The sequence below is a fragment of the Sciurus vulgaris genome (assembly GCF_902686455.1).
Source record: "Sciurus vulgaris genome assembly, chromosome: 2".
NCBI classification, from domain to species: Eukaryota; Metazoa; Chordata; class Mammalia; order Rodentia; family Sciuridae; genus Sciurus; species Sciurus vulgaris.
The window spans coordinates 118238558-118254455 of NC_136462.1; the positions used below are offsets into that span (position 1 = coordinate 118238558).

Sequence of the window (15898 nt, forward strand, 5' to 3'; positions counted from 1 at the left end):
ATGATTTGAACATTGTATCAAACTGGACCCAGTCTGCCTAAGAAGATACATTTACTTTGTTGTCTTAAACAGAATTTTTATGTATCATTGCATATGTTTACCATGTTGGTCCAGAGGAGAGGAGGACATTTTTGAGATTAGAATTCTTAAATAGGAATATTCCGATATGACCAAGGCTCCTTGGCAATCTATGGACAATGTTCAAATTCACAAAATAAAATATGGAAGAGTACAAAGGAAACCAATTATATTGAAATGTAATTATAAAAATATTTTTTAAAAAAGAAATTTTACATTAAAATAATGTGGTTTTTTTTAACATTAAAATAGGAGATACACAGGAGGGTCTAATAATTATTGCAATTTCAAAGTAGTGATGAGTTTTAAATAAAATTTCAAAATACCTATAACATCTGTAATACGTGACAAAAGTCACAGAACATACACTTATGGTTTGTTGCTGACATTGATAACAGAAGGAAATGCTAAATATCTATTGGAGGCTGTTAAAATAAAGATGGAATCCATAGACCCCTCCAAGGTGGTCATATGAAGTTCATAGTCGTATTCCATTCTCAGACTTACCAGATTAGCTAATGCTGTCTGAGTCACTTGGGTGCGTGCCCACATATCGGCTTCCGTGGTGGCTTGTGGAATAGACCGGGATGGCAAAGGAACCAGCTCCAGGCCTTCTGCTGGCATTGTGACAGTGATCAGTGATGTCTGCTCACTTTGACCTGGAACTTGTTTTGCTACTTCCTGGACAGAACTGCTGAAACATTAAGAAGCTTGGGATTTTGTCACTAGGAAGAATTTAACCTTTGTTTCTCAAAGGAAGAAACAGATAGCTAGTTCACAGAGATCTGTTTGTTAAATGGAAATCACCTTCTTTTTTTTTGGTGGGGGTGGGTACCAGGGATTGAATTCAGAGACACTCAATCCTGAGCCACATCCCCAGCCCTATTTTGTTTTTTTGTTTTTGTTTTTTTTTTTTTAATTTAGAGACAGGGCCTCACTGAGTTGATTGGGGCCTCGCTAAGTTGCTGAGGCTGGCTTTGAACTCTCGATCCTCCAGCCTCAAGTTCCCAAGGTGCTGGGGTTACAGGCATGTGCCCAGCAAGGGAATGACATTCTTCATATGGTTGTAGGAGCAAAGGGTTTGATCATTATCTATAGTGGGCATTAAGATTGTGGCATCAGGAATCAGTTCTCAGGGCTGGGGATATAGCTCAGTTGGTAGAGCGCTTGCCTTGCATGCACAAGGCCCTGGGTTCAATCCCCAGCACCGCAAAAACAAAAAAGAATCAGTTCTCATAAGAATCAGTGCCTGCATATATAGACTATTCCTGTATGATTCTTAGAGAAGGGTTCTGTTGATACAGATATTTAGGCCCAAAGTATATGCCTGGAACTGACTACTAAAACTGGAATGAAACCCAAATGTCAAGCAAGAGTAAAGATTTCCTCACATTGACAGAGCTGTGAGGTTTCCTCTTGATCAAGCAATACCGAAGCTTGGTCTTCACTGGACACACCCTCTAGCAAGAGCCACGGCCCACCTGCATCTTTTGCGAGGGGGTTCTGGACAACATTACTGGTCCTGGAACTGCTTACAGACACATAAATTGTAGATGCAGCTGTTTTCTATATGCAAGGCCAGGTGGGGGCTAGATTTGGAGCTGTTTCAGAAGCCAGCCCATGCCATGTGGAATTGGGACCACATTTGTTAAAAATGTGAATTTAAAATCATTTGCTATTCTCTGGTTAAATACTCATCTAACCCTTTAGAGAGGCTGTGTGGGTAGTAGTAGTCAATGGTAAGAAGGTTCAGGGTCTCACTGTTTTATTTCCTAGGGTAGCTCCTGCAGCTTTCTTCTGTGTAATATTTCAAATAGTTCTTTAATGGACTTTTTGGTTTCCAGATAATAACCTCTTCTACAAAATTGCCATTCCCAGCAATAAAATCTTAGCCAGAAACTATCTCAAGTCTAAGCTTTTTTATGCTGTGAATGGGATTTTAAGGAGAAGCTATTAAAAAGGGGGGAAATGACTATACCCCACAGGAGTACTTCTGTTTGGACCTTTTCTTTATATCAATTAAAAGTGTTTAAGTTTTAATGAAAGTAATATATGCATATGGGAAAACAAATTTTAAATGGTAGTAAAATGATAAAATGGAAAATAGATGTCTCCTTTCTCATCCCCCATCCCAACTTAAGTTCTAGTTCCCATCTCCAAAAGTTAACAGTTTTATAACCAGGCTATTCTAAATAGTTTCATGTGCATATTATAGATATATGCTTTTATATAAAAGTATACACAAATGGAGTCATACCAAAAACAGCGTTTTATTTTAAAATGTATCACAAAGTTCTCTCCACACCCATGTATACATATCACTTCATCCTCTTTAGGGCCACTTGGTCCTTCATTGTGTGAATATCTAGCATTATAATTTATTTAAGCAATCTTTTACTGATAGGAATTTAAGTTGCTTTTGATTTTCTCTATTTTAAAAGATCTGCAGCAAATATCTTCATTGAAAATATTTTTGTATACTTATACCAGTGTAATCAAATTGCCCTCCAGTGTGGCTAAATATGTTCAAAACTGGCAGTAGTATTTTTTTTAATGTTTGCCAACCTGGTGGATCAAATATATCTCACTGTGGTTTTGATTTGCATTTCTTAAATTATAGGTAAGGCAGAACAACATTTTGTTTGCTTATAGTATACTTGAACGTGGTTTTCTGTGAATCACCTACTTGTCTTTCTTGACCTGTCTTTCATTTGATCATTCTACCTTTTTCAGCAAATATATATTAAGAACTCACTCTGTGAGGACTGTGCTGAGCCCTATCAGTGAATAAACACTACAGTCTTTGCCCTCTGGGAACTTACAATGTCCTGGGAAATAAACATTAATCAAATAGTTTTGTGGATAGGTTTATATGCAAACTGAGTTAAAGGTCTTGAAGGAAGCCTCCTGCATCTTGTAAAGCACACCAGGGAGATGCAGGCAGGACAGGATGGGAAAAGACCTACCCAGGGCAGCCAACATCTAAGGAATGAACAGGATTTAGAGTTGGGGCAGCATTTCCAGAAAAAAAGAACAGCATTGTGAAGAAAACATGATGTCTTTGATGAGCTAATACCATAGAAAAGAGCACAGAGAGACAGGTGAGGTTGGGGCTACATCAGCTGGGTATAAAAAATGACTGGACTTGCTTTATTTTTACCTCTTAGATTTAATGAAAGTCATTCAAGGAGTTTGAGCCATAGTTGGTGATCCAATCTGAATTCTGAGAAGAAGAAAAAAAATCATGTCTGGCTGAGAAAAAGAAAAGAAGAAGACCAATTAGAAGGTTCTTGAATGAGTCCAGATGAGATCTGATAGTATCTTGGCCCTGGATTATGGAAGTGCACATGAAGAGAAGTAGATGGTTCAAGAAATATGGAGGAGGTTAAATAAAATCTTAAGATGGATTAGATACAAGAGGTAAAGAAGGGAGAATGAACCTAAGGTGTATCCTAGGGTTCTAGTTAGACGGATGGTGGTACAATTTCCCGGAATCAGAAACTGAAAGGTTCAGCAGGAGTTCAGCCTTAAGACTCCCAAGCAAAGCTATAGGTAGGGAATTAGATGTAAAAGTCTAGGACCAGAGGCAAAGTCTGGCTGGGAACTAACTTTGGAAGTCACCAGCATGTACTAATTGAAGCCGTGGCATAGATGAACTTGCTCAGAGAGGGAATACAGAGCCCATGGCAGCTACTCTCAATCGTAAGGAATGCTAATATTTAGTGGCCATGGAGAGAGCAATGAAACAGAAAACAGGATGGGTTCATAGCAGAAGGAGAGCAAGCTGAGTGCAGGATCCCAGAATCAAGCAGGAGAGTGTTGCAGTCCATTGAAGCAATGCTCAGGACTGCTTCTTCATCTAGGAAGAGGAGACCTGGAAAATAAACATTAGATTTAGCAGCATGGAGACCTTGGTGACATTCATTTGAATTTTTTCAACGAAATAATGGGGGCAAGAGCCAGATTGGAGATGGTTGAGGAATTAGTGGGAAGTGTAGAAATGAAAGTACTGTCTGGATCACTCTCAAGAAATGTGGTTCTTACTTTTTAAAAAAATTATTTTAATTAAAAAAAAAAAAATAACAGTTTCAAACCTGTCCCTTCTTTGCCATTCAGTCAGCTGAACTGATTTTATAACAAGTATTCTGAGCTCCCTGCTGTGCTCTCCCAGTAGCCATGGCAACTAGTCAGTCAAGAGTGGTGTGTACAGGGGAAGATGCCTGAGTTTGGAGACTCTTCTGTCCCCTCATGAAGCTTCTGCCTGTGTAGACCTGGTGTCTGGGAAGACCCATCATAGAAATGCTGCTGAAAGTGGATATAAGAAAGAAAGAGTCCTTATATTTTTGTGATACCTACTGAAAGATTTAAGGATCAATAAGGTCTGGGATTTGCAAAATGAAACAAGATAAGCCTTAAATTGGGCATTTTTGAAGCTTGTTGATGTCTATGTGGGGATTTATTGTAGTATTCTACTTTTATGAATAAAATTTTTGTACTAAATTTTAAAAATTTAAATAAGGATATTCTATAAAATGAAGGTACAAAGAGCCAGTGGCCATCCCAGGTCCACTACATAGTACACTACATTTAAAACTGGAACATCTCTAAGCCCAATCCACCATTGGCTTGTTGGTTTCAGGGTGTCAGATGGATCTGAGGAAATTCTACTTTCTTCTCCACTGATCTAAACACCTTGTTCCTTGCCCCTTTTCTCCTTTATCACCTCCCTCCTGAGTGTGATTTCATAGCACAGATCTGTCACTCTGGTCCTCATGAACTTCAACAAGTCCCCTCACATCTCTGAAACCATCTCTGAAAAAATGAGGACAATACATCTGCTCAGCAATGTTGTAAGGATGACATTAGCACAGCCCACAGCCTCAGTGCCCCCAGAAGTTAGCTGACCGGGTATAGAAGAAACACTCATGCAACCGTCTGGTCCTGTCTTGAGCTTTGCCATCATTAGTAGACATAGAAATATAAAGAAAGAAAAATTCTGTTCTACTGGGGAAAAAAATGCAAGCAGGATACTAAGTGATAAATCATATTAATAAACAAATGAGTAATCAACTGAGACTTAGCCTCAGTGTTGAGGAGCAATAGACAGTGCTGAGGAGTGGGGCACATCAGAGCACACAGATCCCCTATAACAAGTCAGTTCTCCTAGGCTCCAGCTGGTCGCCACCAGCAAATGTGGAACCAATGCTACATGTCTTCCTGCTTTACAGGAAAAGCTAGAACTCTAAATTCTTATATAAATTCTCCCAATTCTCAAATTTGGGCTCAATTATTTTAAAAGAGAAATACTCCATAAGCTACATCAAGCCTATCTACAGGCCAGAATCAGAGACTGGGCTGCCCGTGGGCAATCTCTCACCTGGATAACGGCATATAACACAACTTCATTGCCCTTCCTCCTCTTTTTGTCTTCCTCCCATTCTTCTTTCCTTTTCCCTTTCTGCATCCTCTTCTCCCAACCGCTCCCTTCCTTCATGCCTATACCAAGTCCAAGTGGTAGAGGGGAATGGAGAGGGTTAAAGATGGTGGAAGCCCCAGGGGATGTGTTCTCAATGCCTTATCCTGGTCAGTCGTGTGGATCAGCGCGCGGGGTACAGAAGCCTGTACCAAAACCCCGGATAGAGGAATAGGCCAGCGGCTGGGGGAGTGAATCCAGTTTCTTGTGCATATCCGGCTGATCTGAGGGACTCTCTGGTTTTTCTCCACAGCCTTACGAAGTCGTTCTGGCCGCTCCATTATCAATGGGAACTGGGCGATTGACCGTCCCGGGAAATACGAGGGCGGAGGGACCATGTTCACCTACAAGCGTCCAAATGAGATTTCGAGCACTGCTGGAGAGTCCTTTTTGGCCGAAGGTCCCACTAACGAGATCTTGGATGTCTATGTGAGTTTGGACGGTTCTGGACTGTTCTCTAGATTTTGTATCTGGTTGTTTCCAAAGAACACACTTAGAACAAATAAGCAATAAATCATTGCCTGGGCTCAATAAAATCATTTGCATGGAGCCTATTGGAGATACCCCTTAAATCCTTGGCATTCATCGCTGTCATTTACCCCTGAATGCACCTCGCTCATAGAAACTTTAAACTCTACCAGATGCTTAGTACCCTCAGAGTTTATTGACCCAGTAAAACCAATTTTACTTGTTGAACCAAATCAGAGGCAAACATATCCTTTATTTCATGAGCACTGGATCTCCTCCAGGAACTTCCCTCCTAATGCTAATTTGGCATGTTTTCTTTTCATGGCAAAGAAAGCAAATGCCAAATGCACAAAACTGCTCCCAGCTCCCAGCCCTCTTCAAACTCTGCTAAAGCAAATGGAGAAACCAGCACTCCAGACCACTCCAGATAAAACAATAAAGCTTAGAGCAGCAATATGGAGGTTTACTAGAAGTTCCCTGCTTCACAAAAGAGAACTGTGATTTACTTTACTTAAAACTAAAATACAAGTTGCCCAAGAGTTTTAAAAGATCCCTGTTTTTTTAAAAGTAACAACTGGAATCTATTCTCCTGAAAAGATCAGGAAATAAAGGGTGACAAGAAATAAAAGCTTAAAATTACATTTGGATAAAAAGAATGCACTCACCATAAATATACATACTCTTACTGTCCCCAAAGCCATGCTGGTCTACATAATATTTGCTGGGTCAGAGTTTTAGAAATATAATTAATTGCATTGTGATTATTTCTCCCACTCTACAATTCTGTGTCTATTCCTCTTGGGTCTGTGTAGTGGACTAGAAATTACAAAGAAAGCCTTGTTATAGTCAATTTGGGTTTTTTTGTTTTGTTTTGTTTTTTTAAGCTGTCCATTTGGTGGGTTGACTCTGGGTAAATTTGAAATGGTATCAGAGACTAGGGTTGTGAAAGGTCTGCTGTGGGTGGTCTGGGAAAGTCAGCCAACAATAATTTCATAACAGGACAAGGCTTGGACTGGCAGAAGAGACGCAGGAGAGGAGTTGGGGCAGAAACAGAGTGTGAAAGGGAAGTGAAGGGGTTGGGGTAGACAGCAGGAACTCACAACTGTGTCTTTCAGGGCTCTATGCTCACTGCCCCATCCCCACACAACACCCATGACTTGGGATCTGTTCGTGGTGTAGGAAGCTCCTTGCGTCTCATGTCTGCCCACCTTTGGGTGACTGATGGGATGGAGACCCACTCCCCAAGAAGGCAGGGGCAAGAGATGATGGTATAAACAGGAAGGACAGGCACAGCACCCCCATGCAAGAGCAAGTCAACGGTGCCTGTAGGAACCCAGGACCTAAGAAACCAACTGAGATTCTCACCTCCTCCTTCTCCAGATGAAGAAATCAAAAACTGTGGGACTCGGAGACTTGTTCTGGGCGATACAGGTGCCAGCTGGAGAGCCACTTCATAAAGCACCCAAGATGGGAATATCAAAACATGGCGGCATCTCCTTGCTTATCTCATTTACTGTAAATCCTCATTCTTTTTCTTCATTGAGCCTAAGCCCTGCCTCCCCCCATGACAGTCACAGGCTTGAAGACTTTGTGCTCCAGAGACGATAGGGAGGGGCTTACTCCAGGGACCATGCTCCCGTACATTGTGTCCTCATCCCAGACCCTCTTCCAGGGCTGACTTCCACCAGCCTCCTGCTTGCTGTCCTGTGTCTTTGTCACTGGTTCCTGAAAGAATATGACTCAGGAACCTTTTTTTCGACCCCGTCTCTTTGTGATTCTAGATCATGCCATAGATGAAAAGGGGGTGGGACCCAGAAAGCCAACAAGAGGCAGGCCTTGTGCCAGCCTCCCAGCCAAGTAGAGCACTTTAAAGAAACCTAATGCTCCAGGCCTGCTCTGTTTGCATGCTGTGCCTCACCACCTAGTGTTCAAGCAGGTTCTCCTGCAGTATAGACATATTTATCTATGTGGGACATATAGAGAGCAATGAGCACATTCAAAGCCATGGCCTAGAATGGCCAAAATCCAACTGAAAGGTTATGCTATTGTTCCTTCCATCTTCCTATTTGGTATTTGTGAAATCTTGACTCTTAGCCTAGTTTGCTTCTGATCTGCTCATGAATGAAGTTCTTCATTCTTCGAATGATGAGAAGCCATCTGAAAATAACTTGGTTTAATCTGCCAAAGGGTCACTAACATTACTAGATGTGACTGAACCTTCTCATGTGGCAACAGTGCTACTCGTACCGTTGAAACCCCAGCCAGCAGGAAAGGGGATGCACATGTCTGCCACAGCGGTGACACTGACTTTTCTGTCATCAGATGATACACCAGCAGCCCAACCCAGGAGTCCACTACGAGTATGTTATCATGGGAACCAATGCCATCAGCCCACAGGTGCCACCTCACAGGAGACCAGGTAAAATCCCTCAGTGCCACCAAGCACTGAGACACTTCCTTTTAAAGGCCTCTCTCCCTTCTTGTGCTTCCTCTCTCTCAGTCAACACAGAGAAAACTATGAGCATATATTTCAAAGTCAGTGGGCCTTAATATCATGGCATAATTTACCACAAGTATTAAGTCTTACTGATAAGGTGGTTTTGTTCACTTAATTCAAAAACTAAGGTGAACATATCCGGGTCTGCCTTTCTAATCCAGCATTTTGAGATTTTGCACATTAATTTCCTATGGCAGCTGTAGCAAATTACCTCCAACTTAGAGACTCAGAATGAGACAGACTTACTGTTTTACAGCTTCAGAGGTCAGAAGTCTAGAAGGGATCTCACTGGGCCAGAGTCAAGGTGTGAGCAGGGCCAGAGCCAGGCTCACTCTGGATGCTCCCAGGAGAACCCATTCCCCTGATTGTGCAGCCTGAAGCACCTACTGCCTTCCTTGGTTCCTGGTCCCTTCCTCTACCTTCACGCCAGCACATAGCACCTTCAAGTCTCATCCTCCTGTCTCTTTTCTTTTTAAGGACCTTTAAGATTACAGAGCCCCACCCCCCCCCCCCCCCCCATATAATCCTGGATAATCTGTCCATCTCAAAATCTTTAATCACTTCCTCAAAGTCCCTTTTGCCATATGAGGTAATAAATTTCACAGGTTCCAGGAATTAGAACATGGACCTGCTTGGGGGCAGGGTGGATTATCTGTTTATTACATGTCATTTCTCTTGATCCCCTGATGCTTCTGTTAATAACCAGTTTGACCTATCAAAAAAAGATCACAAGTTGACACCCAATGACCCACCTGGCAGCTTCCCAAAGGGGACAAAGTGGTGGTGCTGGGTATGGTGCTGCTTTCTGCAGACATGGTCCCACGAGGTGATGAGCGAGCCCATCACCCAGAGAGACTGTGGAAATGCCTCAGACTAATCACTCACATGCACTTGAGTTCTGCCAATGTGCTCAGAGGCAGATGCTATAGTTAGCCTCCATTTAAGAGTAGGGAATGGAAGCTGCAGGAAATTGAGCTACTTGTCCAAGTTCCACACCAGGGTAGTAACCTTAGGCTGGCCTATGTGACCACCCTGTGCTATTATACTGCCTGGAAGTTACCTGGTCCAGCACCTGTCCTAGGAAGAGAGGAAACAGGTGCCAGACCTGGCCTATCCATCTGTCTGTGGGCTACAGGTTGGATGACTAAGCTCTCTGATGGCCACGGACTAGGGAGGAGCCCCCTGGCTGCCTGGAGACAGTCTGTGGTAGGTGCCCAGCACATGGGGTAGGGGTGTTGTCCAAATTCCAGGTCAGCACAATACCCACACAGAATTTGGATGCCATTTCCAGGAGCGAAACACAGTCTGAGAAATCAAGCACAGATGGCAAAATACTGGGATTTCTGGGATCTGTTGCTTGTTTTTAGGGACAGTTGGATAGACTGAAGTCAAACAGGATGATGATAATTGGTGACAGGCTTAATGGACCTCAGTGAATAAATAGCATGGGGATTCTGGGATCAGCTTCCTGGAGCAGAGCAGGCTAGAAGGGAGCAGCTGTAAAAAGTGATGGAGGGAAGGGGGCATATGAACCAGGCTCCATCCCCATGTCAATAGTCAGGAGACCAGAGTCTCAATCCAGCTCTGCCACTTTCTTTCCGTGAACCCTCAGGAAAGTCGGTAACTTCTCTGAACAAATTCCCGGTCTAAACAACAAAGGGAAAAAGAAAAACTACATTCAAAAGTCATCTTTTTGGAGATGTGGGTAGAAATTGAATAAAAAGGGTATCTTCATTTTTCCTTAGTGCCCAGCACATATAAGATACTAAAAAGATTTTTAAATGTTTTTGTCTAATAACAATCTGCATAACATCATTTATGTCCATGTGTCTGGTCTTCATTCTGTTGTTGAATCAGCAAGGTTGGTACAAGGTGATTTAAAGCCAACAAAGTAAGAAAGCACTCACTGATAAAGGGTGGAGAGAGCCCTATATTTTTTTAACTGTGTTTTATAGAAACTCTAGAATTTGCCTCCTTATTTTATATTAAAATGATCCATGCTTGAACAGTATTCAATCAAAATGGAAATATATAAAGTCAAAACAGCTGCCACGTAATTGCCAAAACTAGGAAGCATCCATGATGTCCTTCAGTAGGTGAGTAAACAATGGCATATCCACACAGTGGAACAGCTCTCAGTGGTGAAAATAAATCAGGTTCCAAGCCACCAAGAGACCAAGCACAGTGGCACACACTGGTAATCCTAGTGATTCGGAAGGCTGAGATAGGAGGATCACAAGTTGGAGGCCAGCCTCAGCAACTTATCAAAACCTGTGCGAGAACCCGTGTTTAAAAATTTTTAAATTGAGGGACTGGGGATATATATATCTTAGTGGTAAAGAACCCCTGGGTTCAATACCCAGTACAAAAAAAAAAAAAACATGAAACACAGAGGAACCTAAAATACATATTACTAAGTGAATCTGGGCTATATACTTACTGATTCCAACTATATAACATTCTAGAAAGGTCAGAATTAAGGGGACAATTTTTTAAAATCAGTGGTTGCCAGGGGTGGGAGTAGAGAAGAATGACCAGTAGAGGAGAGGATTTCAGAGCAGTAAACCTGTCTATATGACACTATAATGGCCAATGCATGTCATTATGCTTTTGTCCAGACCTATAGATGTAAGCATCAAGTGCAAGCTATGAACTCCAGTGATAATGATGTGGCAATCTAAGTTCATCAGTGGTAACAAGTGTACCCTCTGATGCAGGATGTTGATAGTAAAGGAGGCATGTGTGGGGACAGGGGACATATGGAATTTTGTGCCCTCTTCTCAGTGCTGCTTTGAACTTTAAACTGCTCTAAAAAAATAAAATAAAATAATTAAAAAATAAAAATAAAAAAGCAACAGCCTCCAGCCCCATCCCATTCCCAGAAGGAACCTCTCTTAACAGTTTGATGGGACTCTGCCACGCCCTTTATACACATACACAAACATGTTTGCAGACAATCCAAATCTTTGTCTACAATCTCAAATATATGAGGAATATCACAGAATATTATTTTCCATCACTCCGTTTAAATCCAACCACATTTTCAACCTTCTTTGAAACTGGTAGAAAATTTGGTCTGTCAGCGTGGGGGCTACACACACCCATGCACACACAGTCAGATACGAGGAAAGATCCCAGAATCTTAAAGGTCCAAAGCACTGGCTGGACCCTCTGGAGGTCTGTCCATGCCAACTCCACTGAGATGGTGACAGGAGCAGCCTCAAGGGAAGTGCAGGTTGGCTCCCAGCCTGTGTTGGGGACAAGAATGCTGATGAGGCTGGCAGCCAGTTCCCCAACCCCACTCCAGATGTGGCCTCCTTCTGGGTCGCTGCCTGGTGCATGTAAAAGTCATGGTACTCAGAAAACCCCACACCTCAGACTCCTACTTTTCCTCCGTTGGAAATATTTCTGTTCAAAATAGCCCTTTCCCGTGCAGGCCATATAGCCCATCTCCTAGAGTGCCTGCCTCTCACGCGGGAGGCCCGGGTCCGAGTCCCCAGGCCTCTGAGATTGTGGAAATGACAAACAAACAAAACAGCCCTTTCCCTGTTCCCTCCCTCCCTACCTACCTCTTCCTCCTCCCCCTACCTCTTCTCTTCCTCCTTCTCCTCAGCTGACTTTACCCTCTGAGAGCCCCGCTGCCCTGTGCTAAAGGCACAATGCAGCTTTACTTTTCTCTCCTGCAAAAACCAAAGCACAAAAATGTAAGGGCATGGCTCCCCTTTCAGTCTGGGGGAGAAAAAAGGAGGAAAAAAGATAGAGAACCAAATACAAATCAACATCTCAAAAAGTGACCCGCCACATTTGCATGTGCCTATGTATACACAGTGAATTCTATGCCTTTTTTGTTCATTAAACAACATATCACAGTCAATATCTCCATGCCAGAACACAGATGAGCTGCATTCTTTTAAAAAACAATTGCGTAGTATTCCATTTTGTAGTTGCAGCATCATATATTTTAATCCCTACTCTCAGTGAACACGGCAGTCTGTTCTGTTTTGCTATTTCAAATAATAACCATTTTAGTAATCATGCTTGTATGCACAGCTTTACATCAAAGAATGAGAATATTTTTCTGACAAATGTTCTAGAAGCTGAATCACGAGGTCAAAGGGGTATATGTTAATTTAAATTGTAGTTATGTAGTGCCAAATCACCCTCCAAAATTGGGCAACTATTTGCAGGCTCACTGACAATGAATTTAAGTGTTTTCCTGCACCTTCAACCAGAAGTTTAGGACTCTGGGGTTTCCCAACTTTCTAATCCTTATCATTAGGTAAATGGAGCAATCGATGTTTTTTTTCTTATCTTCAGATGTAGTTCTTTTGTTAGGAGTGAAGTTTTCTTGTGGCTTTTGACTGTTGCTTGTCTTTTTATGGAAACTGCACCTCCATGGCCCTTGTGTAATTTTCCTATTGGGATGTTCATCCTTTTCTTACTGATTTTTAGTCATGTCTTGAATATTAAGAAAACTAGTGTCTTTATTTTAAATATCCTATACTTTAGTGTTGCAGATTAGAAATGATCTCATGCCATGTAATTTCTAATGCTGAAGCAATTTCCTCTTTCAGCTCTGTGTCCAAATGATCTTGCTTCTCTGTGTGTGTGCACCGGCCTCTCCTAGGGGAACCCTTCAATGGCCAGCTGGAAGCAGAAGGTAGAAGCCAGGAAGATGGAGAAGAGAAAGAGAGGGACGGAGAGAAGGAAGATTTGCATGGTGAAGCACCTGAAATATTCACCTCAGAATCCGTGCAGACCTTCCCAGTCAGGCATCCAGATAGATTTTCTTCCCATCGACCAGACAACTTGGTGCCACCAGCACCACAGCCCCCGCGGCGAAGCCGGGATCACAACTGGAAGCAGCTGGGGATGACAGAATGCTCCACAACCTGTGGGAAAGGTGAGCCTACTTGTGGGACAGGATGTCCTTGCAGAAGCCAAGCAAGGAAGGTATGTCCCATGGGGTGTGACAAATCCTCACTTCCATGTGAGATGGCCCACGTGTGAGATGGTTCATTAGCATAACATACTGGGTTAGAGGTCCCCAAGATGACCCTTGGACTTGATGATCTACTAGGAGGACTTACAAGATTCAGAAAGGTTGTTGTGCTCATGTTTACACTTTATAACAGTAAAAGGATATAGATTAGAATCAGCAGAGAGAAACAGCACATGGACAGAGTCCAGGGGAAACCAAGTGTCAGTTTCCAGGTGTCCCCTCCTAGTAGAGTCACACAGAGATGTACTTCATTTTCCCAACAGTGATGTGCAACAACATATGCTGAGCATTGCTGACCAGAGATGCTCACCCAAGTTTCAGTATCCAGGGTTTTTGGGGGGACTGGTCACATAATCATGTAATTTCCACATGGCTGGCGATTAGCTACTCAGGCCTTAGCACCCCAAGGTCAAACCAATACAATGTACCAAGGCTTGAGGCATACAAAAACAGTCACTATAAATCACATTGTCACCATAAATTATCTTGACAAATCCGTACACCACAACCCAAGATCTCAGGCATAGAAAAACACTTGCCAATAGAATATTCCAAGGACTCCAAGGTCATCTCCCAGCAGCTGATTCAGAGCCAATCATGAGACTAGGCCTTTCTATGCAATATGCAGAGTTTGAGCAACCCAGAGCTGCTGAGTTAAGCCTTTTCTGGGCATATATATTCATTAATAATTGCACATTTCAGATCTAAAAATTGATGCACAAGTCAAGGTTGTAGAAGGTTTACACAAATGACTTTTGAAACTCGCTCAAATCTAAGAATTTCAGGGAAAAAACTTACTTTGGGAACTTGGGGTGTTAATTAGCTAACTTTTACAGTCACCATTTCCTTTCCATACTCTCCCAGTAAAATATTAATTCCAGATTCCTCCAATATCCTAACCCAGTCAGCTGGGACTTCCAGGGACAAACCTATTACCCAACAGTCAGGTTTATTAACTCGTTGCAGGAAGGGAAACTAGAAAGCTGAAGAAGCGTGGGGTGTCTCTCCAATCAAAAGAGAGTTATAGGATTTGGGAGATGGATGGAGTTTGGGTGTCATTTCGGTAAAGCAGGTTTTTGATAAGCTCAAAGCAAAATACTGCTGGGTCATGGGGTCAACAGGAGGCCTGAACATGAACCCAGTGTTCCATTTCCTTGGAAACTCTAAGGTTAGGTTAGATGTGGATCGTGGTATCCAGAAATTCCTTATGTGACATTGGCCCCTTGATAGGAAATGAACTCTGCTTCTGCTTCAAAGTAACTTTGATCCTCACTGCAAGAATACGTCTATGAACTGTGTAGTTATCATTCCCTTCATTTATGTAATAATAACCTCTCATTTGTTCTAAAATTCTATTATTGCCCCTGAAATGACTGTTGTCTGAAGAGAGTTTATTATAGAAACAAAAAGCCTGTGTCCCCCAGGATTTTCTACAACCTGGGACACTGTACGATACACCCAGAGGAGTGATTTGGGAATTTTTTTCTTTTTTTCAAGAAAAAAAAATTTTTTCTTTTTTTCAATTTTTTTCTTTTTCTTTTTTTCAAGAGACTTGAACCTGAGAGAATGAAATTTGGAAATCTTGACATAATTAGAACATGGAAAACCCTCTTACGATTGCTTCTGAAGCTTTTGTCTTCCTCATAAGAGCATTGACTTAGTGGCTTTGAGAATAAAATTTAAGTCTTAGATTCTTCTGGGAGCTGGACCTCCTCCTGCCCAGAACCTCTGCCATTCCATAATGACTTGGTAACTCGAGTATTCATTTATAAGGTTTTATTTCAATTTTATTGTGCTCATGCTTGATACATGTGCAAAGAATGTGGATTGGCAATTCATTGAACCCAACTTCTTCTGTAAGCTTTATGAGGGAAAATTAAATGCCTATAGAATGTGTCTTGAGAGAGGCAGAAAGCTAGGGATAATTCTGCATTAAGGCCAAAATCATTTTAATGAAACTCTGGCCATGACATTTATAGATAAGTAGTATGTAATGTAATTAACATAAGAACCCAAGATCATAATGTATTATTTCCAAAATACTCTGCCATTTATATAGTGGTGTGATGCCTGTTAAAGGAACCAGATACACAGAACTAGATGAAAATGAGGGAAAGTCATTAAAAGGCTGAAAATTATCATGTGGTTTTATATCAAGGGTGGCATAAATAGAAGATTCTCTTTCACCTCACCCAGCCACCGTAAGGTATTGCATTGTGGACATAGTGAGATAAAGACAGAAGTATGTACCCTTGGCCAACACATCCTCTAGACTCTGTATCCAGCAGTAACTGGATTGATGCTGCTTCCTTGTCTAGGTGCCCATTCAGCAGGCCTCTCTCTGTTCTATACCTGACATGAAGAAACCCTTTATCCAAAG

The 15898-nt window shown here is 42.0% G+C and overlaps 1 protein-coding gene across 4 annotated transcripts in view; it reads left to right on the plus strand.

The window, feature by feature from the left end:
- Positions 1–15898, plus strand: part of THSD4 (thrombospondin type 1 domain containing 4) — a 590989-nt gene that overhangs the window by 547661 nt on the left and 27430 nt on the right. For all 4 annotated transcript variants that reach the window (XM_079122620.1, XM_079122621.1, XM_079122622.1 and 1 more), the window contains 3 exons: positions 5805–5980; positions 8342–8438; positions 13144–13419. In XM_079122620.1, coding sequence (XP_078978746.1) covers positions 5805–5980; positions 8342–8438; positions 13144–13419 — 549 coding nt within the window. The remainder of the gene's footprint in view (positions 1–5804; positions 5981–8341; positions 8439–13143; positions 13420–15898) is intronic.